General features: G+C 43.1%; 1 protein-coding gene across 2 annotated transcripts in view; it reads right to left on the bottom strand.

Annotated features, from left to right (window-relative positions):
* The window catches only part of HMCN1 (hemicentin 1), a 1785366-nt gene that overhangs the window by 909657 nt on the left and 860525 nt on the right, over nucleotides 1-15184 (bottom strand). For both annotated transcript variants that reach the window (XM_069641364.1, XM_069641365.1), the window contains exon 45: nucleotides 6858-7139. In XM_069641364.1, the coding sequence (XP_069497465.1) occupies nucleotides 6858-7139 (282 nt within the window). The remainder of the gene's footprint in view (nucleotides 1-6857; nucleotides 7140-15184) is intronic.

Genomic DNA, 15184 nt, shown 5'->3' with positions numbered 1-15184 from the left:
CACCATTCATGACCAAGCAAGACAGGTAGGGTGAGGACTTTACGGCTGTACAACCCTATGGTGCAGGTGGTGGAAGGCTCACCCCCCCTTTACTTTGATTCCTCTAGAAACCCCCCCTAGTGTACCTAGATTCACTGGGTCCAATAACTTCAATCATTGTTTATATTGCACAGGGTCCAAGGGTCACGCGTGCAGCAGTAGATTTCATGGTCTAGATTGAGTCTGGCTAAGCTGAGGTTTCATGCTCCGATGATAGCACGAAATATCTAAAAAGATATAGGGAACATAAAAATAAGGAATATGTGTTGTAGGCAATATGGGTGTGTGCATCCATGAAGAACTTAAATGGGTGGATAGAAGGCCACACAGCCAGAACCTTTGATGGCATGAGGAGTCAGTACATGCTAGAAATTATTTTTGATGCCTATTCCCCTGAATTGAGACAGCACCTGGCTGACCCAAAAGAACTGCACGCCAAGAAAGTAGTGCTAGGGAGAATTCTCATTTCTGTGCTAATTCCCTTCAATCTTAGAGACCCCCAGCTCTTTTGTTGGACTTTAGGACTTTTAATTTTAACCTTGGAGTGAGTGAGACCGTTTTCCCACTCTCTCATGTGTTTTGACCTCATTTGGATTATGTGTTTCCTCTGTTTTTGGGGTCGGACAAACTCCAGAGGCATCTACTTTTGCATGGCTACCCTCAGCACCTTCAGTGCGGTGTCACAAAGACATCTTTTAGATTTCTCATAAGGTTTAAATACCTTTTCTTGTGTGATCTACTGTTCCCAACAATAGTAAAGTGAAATTGACTTTACTTACCTTTTCTCTTAGTAGGTCCAGCACACACCATTTTATGTGCAGTGCTGGGGGGTTAGTTAGTAGCCCCTCATCCTACTGTCATGTAAAACATTTTATGTTACCCTCACTACCTCAAATGACTGGTGGTAGTGGTTTAATTTTCTTACCATTGTGCTTTTCTACCTCAGGCTGAATCCTCAGCTGCAGTACAACACCCATGGGTCAACATTTCTGTGAAAATGGTCCCCGTCTTCTTTATTTGCCATTTTCTGTTTGTGAGGTCTTTCTTGGGGTTTACTCTGCGTGCCAAACCAGGTTTGAGTCCTTTGTTCATTTTGCCATTGACGGGCTTCAGCCCTGATGCCCGCCTCTGGTTCCAATGTGTCTGGAAAGGCAGGATGCGAGGGAGCTTCCTGAAACTCCCCTGTCCTTTGTCTGTAGGAGTACATGAATGCAGCCAGTCCTGATTGGCTGGCTGTCATTTCAGGATATCCACCTTGCTGTTTGAATGACAGCCTAAGCTGTGCATGAATGGGAGAAACCTGCTTAAAAGGCAAGGGTTTTGGTACTAGAGACAGAGTCGACCACTAGGAGAAACACCCAAAGAAGAAATCGTGAACGAAGCTTGCTGCATCCACCTGGACCTTTGAATTGCACGTTGAAGCCCTGCTGCTGTGCTGAAACTCCTTTTTCTAATCGACAAGAGAAGCTCCGGAATTGACCAACTAACCGCAAAACAAACTCCACTAGACCATCTTACCTGATTGGCTGTACTTCTTTGCTGCTCTTCTTGTCAATACCCAAGAAAAGGCCCCTAGCAAAATGCCATTATGGAGCCCTTTAGAGACGAGAGATATCTTTAGATATACCACTCGTTTCAGGAGCTGTGAGGTTAAACTCACCTCCTTCATAGGATCAGAGTGTCCAGAGGGCAAACATTAAGCCTGACAAACTGACCAAACCGCAGAGATAGAGGAAGACTAAAAGGAGACCTTCTACTAGACCCCCTACCCAAAAGCCTGTGACCCAACTTGCTTCCGCAGGAGAGTTGGATAGGATTTCTGTGAGGCCTAGGGTCACACATTCTGGAGACCACTCTTAAACATTAGGACCCTATACAGAGGGCCATGTGGAAAACCCTAGTTTAGATACAGGGAAGAGAACAATCCCTGGGGATCTCTTAAAACAAATCCCTGCCATTAAAAAGAAAAGGATCCAGTCCAAAAACAGTTGTATGTCTCATAGCCTGAAGAGGCTTAGACTGAACCATAAATAATTAGATCAAGGTCCCAGACTAAAACTGCTGATGAACTCTCCAGTATATTTAACCGACTTGAACAAGAGATTCATCCAGGAATAGATCATATACTATGGTAGAGTTACATTGTTGTGCAATATTCTCCCTACTAGTGAGTCCACCAGCACTTTTTTGCTGGGCTCTTGGCTTTTTGATCAGTTCTCCTGAGTGAGTGGGAACCTTCTTTCACACTCACCCAGTATTTTACTTTACCTCTGGGAACCTCTTTCAACCCATTTTGTTGTATCTGTCATGCTTTCCTCCAACTTTTAAGGCATCCTCAATTTATTATTTGAGCTGCCCTTTCTTATTTTCCTTGTGATATTTACTTTTTCCAAGGATAGGGGCATACATTCTATCCTACCTAACTTTATTTTGTGGAATCCACACACTCCACCTTATGTGGAGTGCTGAGGGGACACTATGTATCCCTTTTTCCACTTCTCCGGTAAGTGGCTCATTACAGTGACAAGTTCATCTGAGTGGCTAATGGCAGTGGATATTTTCTACTGACTTTTCATGATTTTTACAAGCAGGCCCCGGTCACAGTGGCGGTAAAGGACACATGGGTCACTATTGACCTAAAATGGTGCCTGTCTTCATTTTTTGCCAACTCTTGATGACCTGTCCTTTCTTAAGCCTTTTTCTGCCATCTTGGTGGGGGAGGTCCCACTCACTCTTTCGTCTTTCTCAGGCTTCCATTGGGAAGGCCACCAGAGGGTGCCAGTGTTTCTGGAAGGACAGGAAGCTGGGAGTACACTGAAACTCTGCAGGTCTTTGTCCTCCAGTATGTCTGCTTGAATCCAGTTCTGAGTGTGTTAGGCAAGATTGTATGTAGTAACCCTGTGGGAGACTACCTCAGCCTTGTCCTCTTGGTACTAGGTAACCCACCTATTGGTATAGGTCTATACTATACAAGTTGGTAGAGGGACTGAATAGCCAGAGTTATCTGAAGAGGGGTAAATGTGAGCTGTAGAGAGGTTACACTGAGATTCACAATTACAAGTATCCAAATAACACTTATACTCAAGGCTCTCTAGTAAAATAATGATTTATTTATTTAACAGTCAGTTTTAAAAAAGCCTTCTTTTGAAAGGGCAATATGCAACAATAAAAATACACTTTATAACACTTCCTCGGATTTAAGTTAAGCAAGTAGATACCCTTTTGGGATGTCACACACACACACACACACACTTCCTACACCCTGAGGTGACTTCAACTGCTAGGACACTATGGACATCGATATATCACTTTTGACACTTAATGCAACACTGAGGGTGTGGAAAAGGAAAAGGTTAGGAAATGAAAAAGGTTAACAGATTCTCAGAGCATATGAATACTTTGCAATTTCCCAATGAAGTCCAGATTAGACCTTTCCCAACAATACAAGTTAAACGTATGCACCACCTATGAGAGACAGTTAAAACCAAAGTCAATGGGTCAGAAGAGTCTGCAGGGTGCCAGGACAGCCAGTCAATTTGAACAATGTCTAGGGAGCTGAGGCACTTCTTTCAAATAGCACAAAAGTCTTGCACAATGTTACTAAGAGAGTTTGTAGAAAAAGAATTACTGTTGGGTCACACGCTGTGAGGCTTGTGAAGGGCAGAATTGGAATGAACTCTGCAAAAAGCAGCTAATGCAAGTCTCCAGTGAGAACAAGCAAGCTACAGACAAAAGAGTTAAGTACCCCTTCAGTCAAGACAGTACCTTAGGTTTTAAGAAGAGGATGCGGCTGGCTTCTGTTCTGGTTGTAGTGCTGCAGATCCTGGTTCCTGGGCCTCAGTTGTGGGGACAAGAGGGAGGACATCTGTAGGACTCCTGTACTGCAATATGAAGGTCGGCGGTGACTACGGCTCTCTTCAGATCGATCAGAGGCACTTTGCGGTTTCAGCTACCGGTCAATAGCACTACTGAGGTTCTTGCACGCTTGATGGGCTCCCCTTGCTTCTGGGGTCCAGCACTCTGTTGAGGTCGCTCAGGCTTGGGTCGTCCTGCTTCGGGATGGTCCTCTGGAGCTTCCTGAGTGTCTGGTCCGGATTAAAGATGATGCACTTGATTCTGGTGTTCCTGACTCCAGGTACTCGATTACAGCAGCAGAGAAGAAGTACAGCCAGCAGGGAAAGGGTTTCCAGGCAGGTTCGTCTTGGGGTCCGTTGGTCCCACTTCACTAAGGGAAGAAGTCATCTGTTCCGGGCTTCTTTAGTCAATGCGATGTTTGGAGCTTCAGCAGTGCAGCAGGGCTTCACTGGGAAAACCAACGGTCCAGGAAGGTGCAGCAAGCTTCCAGTTTCTTTCTTCGGATGTTTCGTCCAGTGGTTGACTTTGCCTTCTGTTCAAGAGACCTCACCTTTTATGCAGGTTTCGCCCATTCACGCACAGCCTAGCTGTCACACAGCAGGCTGGCTGTCCTTCAAGGAGAGCCAGCCAGCCATTCACCATTGGGTGCATTCAGGTAACCAAGGAGTCTAAGGACAGGGAGTTTCAAGCACCTCCCTCGCTTCCTCGCTTCCTACCCTGTCAGACACACTGGAGCCAGAGGCGGGTTTCAGCACTGGTGCCCACCATAGGAAAAATGAACAAAAGGGTTAAACCTGGTCTGGCGTGCAGAGTAAAACGCAAGAAAGACCTTGCAAGCAAGAAATGGTGAAAAAAGAAGACGAGGGCCATTTTGACAATATGGGCACCCATGGGTGCATTACTGCAGCTGAAGATTCAGCCTGCGGTAAAAATGCACAATGGTCGGAAAATTAAACCACTGCCACCAGCCATTAAATGTAGTGTGGGTAACATAAAACATTTTATATGAGTAAATAGGAAAAAGGGGCTACTAAGTAACCCCCCAGTGCTTTGACATAAGATGGGGTGTACTGGACCTACATAAAATAAAAAGGTAAGTAAAGTCAATTTCACTTTACTACTCTTGCGACTGGCATGTTGGGCCCATCAGTGGTTCCAGTATTGCCAAATTCTGAGGCCAAAGAATGCATATAGGGCGACATATATTTTTTGGGGTCTGAATGACCCAGGCAGCGGAGGGTGTCTCAGGTATTACCCACACACATCATGAATATCTAAACATGTAGTCTGGGAACTGGATAGAAAAAGAGTTAGGTACAAAAGTAGATTGGTTTGCCATTTGGTCGAGTGGCCGAACATCTAGACTAGGATAAATTCTAAGATGGATGTCAGAAACAAAATGGTGTTTCAGGTGGAGGTGCCAAAATCCCTTATTCATGCGGAATAATGAGAATTCTTTTTGAGGACAAAGAATGCATACAGGGCGACATATATTTTTGGGGGTCAGAACGACCCAGGCAGTGGCGGGTGTCTCAGGTGTTACACACACATCATGAATATCTAAAAATGTAGTCTGGGAACTGGATAGAAAAAAGAGTTATGTACAAAAGTAGATTGGTTTGCCATTTGGTAGAATGGACGAACATCTAGACTAGGATAGATTCTAAGATGGATGTCAGAAACAAAATGGTGTTCTAAGTGCAGCTTTCAAAAGCCCTTATTCATGCAGTATGATGAGTAATTCTTTGGCAGAAGTTCATTGTCAGTTCACTGTACATAAGTATGTTTCGTGGGGTATATTTAGAATTTCTTGGCAGAAGAAACAGATAATGATCGATAGTAAGTCAGCTAATGAGCATGGGAAGGCTACGAATTAGGCAGAGCAGCTGCTAACTTGGTAACAAATAAGATTAACTCATGCAGTATAGCCTGCCAAGTGAAGTTGGCAGGTCTCTAGGATCAGATAATGGCTGCTTCTTGGCAGGCATTTGAGGATTTATAATGAGGCCCGGCTGGATCTCATGCAAGCATATCAGATTATGTGTCAGTCGAATAATGCTTGTCAAAGATGAACTAATGTGGCATTGTGAGTGACAGATAAGCCAGCCAATCACAGACAAGTAGGGGTTTGATTTTGGCTGAAGGGACCAATCAGAGATGTATTCCGAAATTGTATGAAATGTTACAACATTCTTAAAAGTGTATAAAAGGCAAATGATTTAAGAAGTTCAATGTTGCTGTTTCGGGTGTCTTTTGAATCTGTATTAAAGATGACTTTGAACCAAGTGCCTGGGTGTCCGTTTCCAGCTCTATCCTTTTCTAGTCTCCAGTACCTGAGTCTACAGATGTCAAAGTTCATGGAGGGTGGAGGGTCCCCCTGTTCAAGGTAAGTAAAGTCAATTTCACTTTACTACTCTTGGGAACAGTAGTTTACCCAAAAGAAGGTTTTTAAACTTTAAGAGAAATGAGAAATCCAAATGACTTCTCTGTGACACTGCACTGAGGGTGCTGTGTGTCACAATGCAAAAGGTAGATGCCTATGGTGTTTGTCAGACTCCAAAACCAAAAGAAACACTGGGTTCAAATCAAATCAAAATACATGAGAGAGTGAGAAAAAGGTCTCCCTAACTATAGGACAAAAATCAAAAGTCCAGCAAAAGAGCTGGGGGTCTCTAAGGTTGAAGGAAATTAGCACAGAAATGAGAATTCTCCCTAACACAGAGCTTTTACATAAATACTTCAAATTAAAATCGGTTTTCATACCGCCTAACTCGTGATCAAAAGGACTAGTTGAAATTACATGAAATCTCCCTTGGCTACATAGGTTTACTGAATGTGTAATATAAATAATTGTATACAAAGGAATGTGAAATAGAAACTAGTCCATAGAGTGTGTAAAATGTATCTCTACCAACAAAAAGGAGCACAAATGAAGTAGCAAATTGTTCCATCCCAAAACTTACCATGGACATTCACATCATACTTCTTATCGGTTTGGCCTGCCACATTCACAGCGATGCACACGTAGCGGCCAGTGTCCGAGACTTCAGCATTGATAAGGTGAAGCACATGGCCTTCATTCAGCATCTCCACTCCTCGTCCACTTAGTAGAGGTCTCCCGTCTCTAAGCCAGGTTAGGGCTGGTCGTGGATTACCCTCAGCTACACATTCCAATGTAACATTGGTCCCTCTGGTCACAACCACTTCGGAAGGATGGCTTCCGCTACTGGGAATGCTGGGGCGTACTAACGGGAAAAGAGAAGAGGATAACACAAACATATAAAAAAGCACAGTGACAAAAAATATAATAGGGAACATGCATGAGTTTAAATGAAAATATTGTAATGTGTAACAGTATGAATGTAGCATTGGACAACTTATTAAATGTTCTTTCTATGTCATACTTGAACTGATATTCATGCAAGTCTTCACTATTTCTACTGTGGTGGCTTGACGAACTGAGTGATTCCATTTCTAATTTCTTTATTGAAATTTACAAACCGAATACTTGACAGTTGATGGAAAAGTTAAACAAAACCTTATTTAGAGATGGGTTTTGCAAGACTGTCAGGTTTTGCAACCAGGGTGATGTCGCTAGGGTCACTTTCACAAGATGTTTTTGTTTATCGGCCTCCAAGTTCCATCATGCACTGTATTCTTTTAAGGTCTAGTTCTCATGAGGTTTTGAGAGTGTGGACAACAAATTCCAACATATACTGTGTTCCTCAGGTTGGCTTACGTGTTCAGACTCCCAGTTCCAGTGTGCATTGAAGGCTTTTGGTGACCCTTTCTAACAATGATTGGTGTTAGGTAACATTGTCATAAATCTGAATAATCTTCCTGACCTGTGTCAACCCAGGAACATTTTGCTTGGACTTGGTGATTATTTTTCCTTGTGCCTAGGTGAGTGGGAATCTTTTTCCCCTCTCACCTATTTGTTTACAGTTTGTATGGTGACCTTTTTATGTCTCTCCATAGTGTGTGGTTGAAGTTATAGTTTCCTATAACTTTTGGGCTTAGGCTGGGTTGCCCCTTTGGGCTTCCCTTTGTAATTTCTGCTATTAAACCTTGGGTGAACTATTGTTCCAAAGAGGTAAATTGGGACCGCAGCAAAAACTCGAAGAGCAAAGCACAAGTACTCCCAACACTTGAACGTGTGGTAAAAATTTGAAGATGGCTGCCAGAGGAGAGGCTTCGGTAGTGAGCAGTCATTGGCTGGGGGCAGTATGACCCAGAGCTCAGTGATTGGTTTATGCGAGAAGACAGTTCAGAAATGAAACTGAAACAGATTTTTCTTTTACCGAGGATTCATAGCCTGACGGGGACTATTCATGAGCATGTGAATCCATGCCAGACCCCATGCTGGAGAAAGATCTCAAATACCTATGGCTGAGGAAGGTGGATAGACTATTCCTATAGAGTTGGAATCAGCTATTGTACGAAAAGAAATTGCAATGCTCGAAGGGATAGACAATGAGGGCAGACCATGGAGAACAGTGATAGCTCTTGAGGAGGGGTACAGGCTGACTGACATAACTGATGATGATAAGTTCAGGGAAGACCGAAGCGATGACGAAGTGATGTTCTTCATGAGCATTACATACTGGATAAGGATAGAGAAAAGGCAAGTCCCATAAAGAATGGCGATAATGCGGCAGCGACCAGCATTTTTTCAGGAAGGTCTTGAAAATGTACCGAGTGCCCTATGGACAACAGGCCCCTATGATGCAGATTTATTGAACGGGATAGGAGACGTTAAAATAAAGCTTAAGCCAGGAGCAATTTTACATCGAGGAAAACAGTACCCCATTTCTCAAGAAGCTGACAAAGGTATATTTCAGACTACTTCAGCACTGATGAATCAGGGGACTCTGATGCCATCAGAGTCATTGTGTAATACTGTGGTGTATCCGATTAAAACATCTAAAGGAGGATCGAGGAGATTTATCCAGGATTTGAGACCTCTTAGTCAGATTGTAGATGCTGAGTTTCCTTTAGTTCCTAATCCGGTGACAATATTGTGTAGTATCCCAGTAGAAGCTCGATACTTCATGGTGATCGATTTGAAAAATGCCTTTTTCTCGATCCAGTTGCATAAGGACGCCCAAGACTTAGCTTCATTTACATTTTGCCAAAAAAGACTAAAATACACTTGTTTGCCTCACGGGTGCTATGAGTCTCCATCGATCTTTAACAGAGTTCTAGGGATGGATCTATGCAATATCGATCTCAAAAGTGCAGTGATACAATACGTAGAAGACCTATTCATTTGCAGTAAAACAGAGGGTGAGTGTAGACTGAACTCTATCCAACTAATGACTATTTTAGCAGGTAAAAGATATATGGTGGACAAAGAGAAGTGATAGTACTGTCAAGAGAAAGTGTTATACATAGGTCAGTTAATTTCGCGTAAAGGAAAGAAAGTGACACCTGAGAGAGCTGAGGCAATCATGAAAATATCAAAACCGAACACATTAAAACAGATGCAACAGTTTCTGGCTTTGTGCAATTGTGTTAGAACCTGGATGTTTGATTATAGCACATACACAAGGCCACTTCTGCAAGCATTAAAGAAGGCACAAGTTGGGGATTGAGAGATTGAAAAAAGCAATTTGTGCAGTCCCAGTTTTAGGGATTCCCAATTATGGTGAGGAATTGTATTGGTTTTCACACACAAATGGGTCAGTAATGACAGCAGTGCTTACACAAAGAACCACATTGGGGTACAAACCTTTGGCATATTACAGTGGGATTTTAGACCCAGTTATGAGAGGTCACTTCCCTTGCGAACAATCTTTGGCAGCTGCCACATTTGCAATTGAGAAGTCCACAAGTATTGTCATGGGCTGTTCTATGACCCTTTAAGTGGAGCATGCTCTTTTCTATCCTAGAGAAACCCAAGGGCACATTGACATCCCAAAGAGTTTCAGTTAATGAGGTAATTATTTCTAATCCAACAATTAAAATTGTAAGATGTAAAATAGTGAACCCAGCCACATTCATAGTTGAGCCAGTAGAAGAAGGTGATCATGCGCATGACTGTGCTAATTATGTTGAATGTTAAGATGATTTACCCCATGCGAAGGAGAATGCTTTAGAGGGAGGGGAGGTTATTTTTATTGATGGTTCTTTGAAAATTGATCAGACTAGTGTGGAAAGGCATTCTGGAGCAGCAGTAGAGAGACACAGATTAAATGGAGAATTTGAAGTAGTGGCGAGTGCAAGACTACGTCCCACTTTTCAGTGCAAGCAGCAGAATTAATAGCGCTTATCGACACGCTTGAAAAACATAAAGGACAGGAAGTGACTATGCACAGTGACTCTGCCTATGTGATGCCAACTGTACACGCAGGGTTGGCATGTTGGAAAAGGAAGGGCTACCTCCACGGAGACGCCACTCCAGTGCAGCATGCTTCCTTATTGGATAGGCTTATAAAGGCACTACAACTTCCAGAAGCCATAGCAGTCATAACATGCATAGCCCATACTAAACATACAGACTTTATCTCTTGTGGGAACGTAGCTGCAGACATAGAAGCCAAAAGGGTTGCATGTTCTCCAGAAATTTTGAGTTTTCATATTAAAGAGAATTTGGCTACAACCATGTTAGAACAGGAGGGGTTTAATATGCTGTTGATGACCCAATTAATAGAGATTCAGGGAAGCACACCACAGGAAGAGCAAGGGGTGTTCTTTATCCCCAACTGAAGCATTGTGGCGAAAGGACAGCACTGGAAAGCCAGTGATGCCAGTAACTTTTTTGAAAGTCGCACTTGAACAGCTGCATTACCCCACGTATGTAACTAGAGAAACCTTTGCTGCCAAAATCGTAGACGACTGGTTCATTCTAAATTTATTGCAACACGTTGCACTATTTATGGCAAATTGCATCGTGTGTCAAAAGTTTTCTGCTGGGTGTACACTGATAACTATTAGAGGAGTAATACCTCGACTGAATGGTCAGTTTCAGCGTACATGTAATTGATATAGGTATCTATTAGTGGTGGTGTGTCCCTTATCTCGGTCGATCGAGGCGAGTCTGTGTACACACCCTGATGCCACTTGCGCAGCAAAGTTTTTAGTGCGCAAAGTATTTCCGAGGTGAGGTGATCTGATAATGGGCCACATTTTGACAATGAGCTATTCGAACAAATAGGGCTTTTATTAAGTAAAAAGCACACATTTTCTTCTATGCATCACCCACAAGCGAACAGAATATGTGATAGACTCAACGGTCTCCTCAAAGAGAGGATTGCCAAGATTAAATTTACTTTGAAAAAGGGATGGCTGTATTGCCTAACCCTAGCCCTATATGCCCTTCAGAATCAGCCAGGGTCGGACCACCACCTCACCATGAGCTAGTAACAGGGTGTTGAATGAGAATGCCCCTTACACCTCTGTCTAGGATTAGGAGTGATGCCCAGAGTGTAGAAAAAACTTTAGGTGATGAGATGCATGATTATTTGACATGTATGACAAGTATTTCTTTAATTTGAGATCAAGTCAAGCATCGGGGGGGATGGTCTAGGAACAAGGAGGAAGATAATTCGGCAACCAATCCAAGTGAACTATTACCACCACCTAAGTTATATGTTGGGGACCTGATCCAGATCAAGAATTTTACCCGGAAGTGGCATGAACCTAGCTTTAATGGCCCATTCTGTGTTGAAGAAGTTTCCTCTTCAGCAATTAAGGTTCAGGGAAGAAGAGTTTGGTTGCATTTGAACGACGTGAAGGCTTATAAAGGGGAGACCCTCCCTCCTACTGTTGCTGATTCAGAAGCAAGATAAGAAGAATAATTTCCGCGTGTGCATCTATGACTAAGAAGAAGGATGATAAAGCAATGAGTGATAAACGCATACTTTATTTGGACTGGAATTCAATTGACACTCCTTATATATATTCTAGCCGAGAGTGCAAGGACTTGCAGAGAATTCCAGAAATGTGAAATGAACTTTTAGAAATATATTGAAGCAGTGAATAATGCATCAGAATTATGCCTAAACATCAGTTCTTGATCAGAAATTGGAAAAGGGATTAATCAACATGCAGATTCGTTTCGTGGAGAATATTTGTTTTAGGTGATAAAAACACATGATACCTGCCGACAGTGACTGTCACACTCTGCCGTTCCTGGAGACTGTGGGACAACTGGTGTGTTAAACGCCATTAACGGGCCGGTACGTTTTTTTCCGAACGTTCCTGACGGTATAATTGTTTTCAAGATGGCTGCCGGCTGGAAGCTTCCTGACTTCCAGTCAGCCGGTGCGTTTCAACCCCCGTGAGTTTTTTCTCTGTTTGGTTATAACGCTCCCCTAGGTTTCTCTTGGCTCTGCTGAGCCCCTCTTTCCCGATATCCTTGCCTGGTCCTCTTCTGCTTTGCTCTCTCTCTCTCTCTCTCTCTCTTGCTGGTGTTCACCTTCTCTGCGTTCGCTCCATTACTATACCTCTTCCTCCCTGCTTCCGCCATCCCTTTCTCTGCCTTTTGGATTATTTTATGGCGTGCCGCTGACTTCTTTCTCCTTTACCGGCTCGCCCTCGTATATCCCATCAGTCCTTTCCTCTAGTCACCATTTTTCCTTACCTTCCGTTCCCCCTCGGGAACCCTGGATGACTCTATCACTCGGGTTCTGTGGATTACCTCGTAACTACCTTATCAGCAGACCAGAATTCTCGACTTCACATCATCAAAAACTCTCCTTGAGAAATCAACGGACTTTGACACTTCTAGGTTTTTTTTGCCGAACCAGCTTTTTCCCCTCTGGCTATTTCGGGAGCCCAGCCACCGGACTGCTCGTGCCCTGAGTGGCCACGGTGGCGGCCTCTCGAAATAGACCCTATCTCCATTCCAAAAAAGACTACAGACGGAAGGATATCCCTGTCCGTGATTCTGCAAGCGCAGGTGAGTTGGGGGAGGTTTTGTCAGAAGAAGAAACTGACAGTGACGTTTATCGGCTTGTGGGTGCTGTCTTTGTGTTTATACTTCAATCTTATCCTGCTCTTGTCAGAAGAGACGTTAATATTCATACTTTTTACAGGATCCTAAAAACGGTCCAATGATAAGAAGACTCCTTATTTCCATAATTGAACAAATTGTACAGTTACAGATATAAAAGAAACTTAATGATTGTATTGGAAATGATTAATGAAGAAAATGACCCGATTATAGAGAGAACACTAGTTCAACAAACAGTAGGATGGCACAAAAAATGCACAGCATGTGATTCTAAGCAGATTAACAAACATCAGAAAAATAATTATCTACATAATTCAGCTCACCTGGGGAATAACATGTGGTATCAATACATGAAAAAGGTGGGAGAAAGAGCGTCTGATCAGAGTTGCTATTTCTGGTCTCTCATCCCCTATGAATACAGTAAGGGCTTTCATTTTTAAGGAGGTATCAGCACACAATGCGAAATGACTCAGTCAATGGAGATCAAAATGGTTGTTTACATACCAGGATGACTATATCAAAACCACACAAACGGGGAAGGAGTCTGGATGGAAAAGCAAAATGCATGTATATCCTGTTGCAGGATAGGATGAGGTGATCATTGAAGAAATGAAGAGAATGAATTGTCCTGATGTGACAGAAATAGCAGGATACCTGGATGTTGGGAATGAACTCAAATATTGATCTATGGACGAGTGCATACCAAAAAGGGATGGGAAGAATGAATGGTGTGAAGCTCATCTGCAGAAGATGTACTAGGGAGAATAAGTGCAGAAAAAGAATGATGGATGCTTAAAGTCGTGGGCCAATCACTCTAAATTGTTGACATGAGTAGAAGACGGATCAGGCCCAGTAGTTGTAGTCCCATTGGTTAATGCAACACTATGTTTCCGAAACACGGAAAGAACCCTGTGGGATATAACAAGGAATGAAAAGCCACCATTGACGTTCCTGGGATGAGAGGAGGGACAGCGGTCCTTATGGATCGATATTGGGCATGTGGATCTAGATCCTATATGAAGTTGCCCAATGATTGGGGCGGAGTGTTGTCCCCGGTGCTCATCCATGTTCCAGCATTAGTGATTCCTCAGAGCGATCTAAACAGTGGTGAATTTCCAAAAGTGGATGACCATTTGAGAAAAAGAAGATCACTTGAACTCCTCCGACGAACGAAAAGAGAAAATTATTTCTCAGCCAAGTTGATAACAGCTCATTATACCATTCCTGAATTTGTTCAGTGAGATAATGACAGCTATACTCATGCCTGCAATCCAAACAGTGGAGAATGACAAGTGGTTGCAAATTACCAGATGGGAGCTTTTGCAGACAATTAATGCTATCATAAAGGGATTCAACGCCATTAAAGAAGAGCTGACGGCCATACGACTGATAACCCTCCAAAATAGGTATGTCCTTGATATGATCACAGCAATGGAAGGATGAGTTTATGCCAAAATCGGGCCATCCTGTTGCACATTTATACCTTCTCACGATGACCCGAATGGAACCTTGACAGAGGCCATAACGTTGTTGACAGACCTGCATGGCAAGATGGAAGACGAGACAGATGACATTGAAGATGACATCTGGTTTGCCTCTTTGTTTTCATGGATTCCACAGTGGTTGGTGAATATATCCAAGGTTCCTGGAGTAATACTGGTGCTAGTAATGCCTGGATTCAGTGTAGTCAGGGTGGTGATTGCTCAATGCAAGATAACAGCAAAGAAGGTGGTAGGGATGAAGATCATGATCAATGTCAAACCTGAACCAAACGCCAAGGAGCTGACTGATGACGCGGTTAGAATATACATAAAGGCTAGCATTGCAGCACCTGAAGGAACCCAGTTTCTGTATCTAAAGAATCATAATAAGTATGTGGGACGATGGGTCTATTGTACTCCGAATGGACAATGTAACTACATTACTTGGAGTGTGAATGAACATGTCAAATCAGCAGGTACCCTGAGGGGAGTGATGAAGATATGGGCACCAAAGAAACACTTCTTCAAGAAAAAATACCTGGATGTGAAAACAATTGAGGAGGTGGTCGAGGACTTGACCAGAGGGGGGAATGTAGAGGAGCAGCTGCATGCTTCTGCAGGAAACCCTGCCCCCCTACCTACCATATGTTGGAGACCTGTGTGCCGTGTTTGACACCTGCAGTTGGGCCAATGCTGCAGCATGTGTTCGAGAGAAGATACCCATTGAGACAACCCTACCAAATGTATTCCCAAAGTGATGACAACCTAAGGTCTGATTTCATCAGAAACTTTGTTGAACTCCTGCTGGACCTCCAGAGACACGATTCGAATCCATGAAGTACCCTCACCAAAG

The sequence above is a fragment of the Ambystoma mexicanum genome, chromosome 1q, assembly GCF_040938575.1.
Source record: "Ambystoma mexicanum isolate Mex_15411 chromosome 1q, UKY_AmexF1_1, whole genome shotgun sequence".
NCBI lineage: Eukaryota > Metazoa > Chordata > Amphibia > Caudata > Ambystomatidae > Ambystoma > Ambystoma mexicanum.
This window is presented reverse-complemented; position numbering and strand designations above follow the sequence as displayed.